Here is an 814-nt window from a genome sequence, read left to right as displayed (position 1 = left end):
CCCAGACAGACAGATTCAGGATAAAGAAATACATGGGGGTATGAAGTCTTTGATCAACAGTGATTACTGTGACAATGAGAAGATTTCCTGTGAGAGTAGCCAAGTACATTAGTGAAAATAACATTGTGTGTAAGACTCTGAACTCCCACACATCAGAAAATCCTGTAAGCAGAAATTCAGTCACTGTGGTAGAGTTAGACATTTTGGGATAATTTCTTTAGGACTTGGTGAGACACATGTAAAAGTACCTTAAAAAAAAAGAAGAAGAATCAGCAGAGGAAAGATATATAGTAAATACATGCATTGATCCTCACTTATCCATTATCTTTCCTATTTCTGGAATTTCTTAGTATACAATACCATAATATTAACTCATGTTCCTTTAGTATTTGTCCTGCTATAATTATTTCTGAGAGGCAGAAAAATATGTGTGTTCATGGTGGTTTTCATTTTTATCACTGATGCTTTGGTAATGTTGGGAGTCGAAATCAAAAGTTTTCCTGGCAGATTTATTGCATTAATCTGTCTATGTATATATTTTATTATTTGAACATATTTAGTATGTAATTAGTTGGTGACCAAAATACAATCCATATAGAGAGAGTATGCTACAGTTTAATTAGAGAAACTCAATATTTTATGAGTTATTTGAGCTCATTTTCTATTTATTTTATGAGCTCATTTTCTACCTACTGAGGGAAAAAAGTACTTATTTATCTCCATTTCCACCACTATTTTTAAAAATTTCATTTGGAAAATTCCCTGAAGGATTATTCTCTCTGATAATCATTTTCTTTTATCAATATATATAATT

At 31.1% G+C, this 814-nt stretch overlaps 1 protein-coding gene across 1 annotated transcript in view; it reads right to left on the bottom strand.

The window, feature by feature from the left end:
• Window positions 1-202, bottom strand: part of LOC105979196 (olfactory receptor 14I1) — a 13,676-nt gene extending 13,474 nt beyond the window's left edge. Inside the window, 1 exon segment of the mRNA XM_013006302.1 lies at window positions 8-202. Coding sequence (XP_012861756.1) covers window positions 8-202 — 195 coding nt within the window.
• Between the last annotated feature and the right edge of the window lie 612 nt (window positions 203-814).

This window comes from Echinops telfairi, unplaced genomic scaffold (genome assembly GCF_000313985.2).
Source record: "Echinops telfairi isolate 266 unplaced genomic scaffold, ASM31398v2 ScPeMD7_7469;HRSCAF=8507_0, whole genome shotgun sequence".
Taxonomy (NCBI): Eukaryota; Metazoa; Chordata; class Mammalia; order Afrosoricida; family Tenrecidae; genus Echinops; species Echinops telfairi.
Note: the sequence above shows the minus strand (reverse complement) of the source record. Positions and strands in the feature narration are given on the sequence as shown.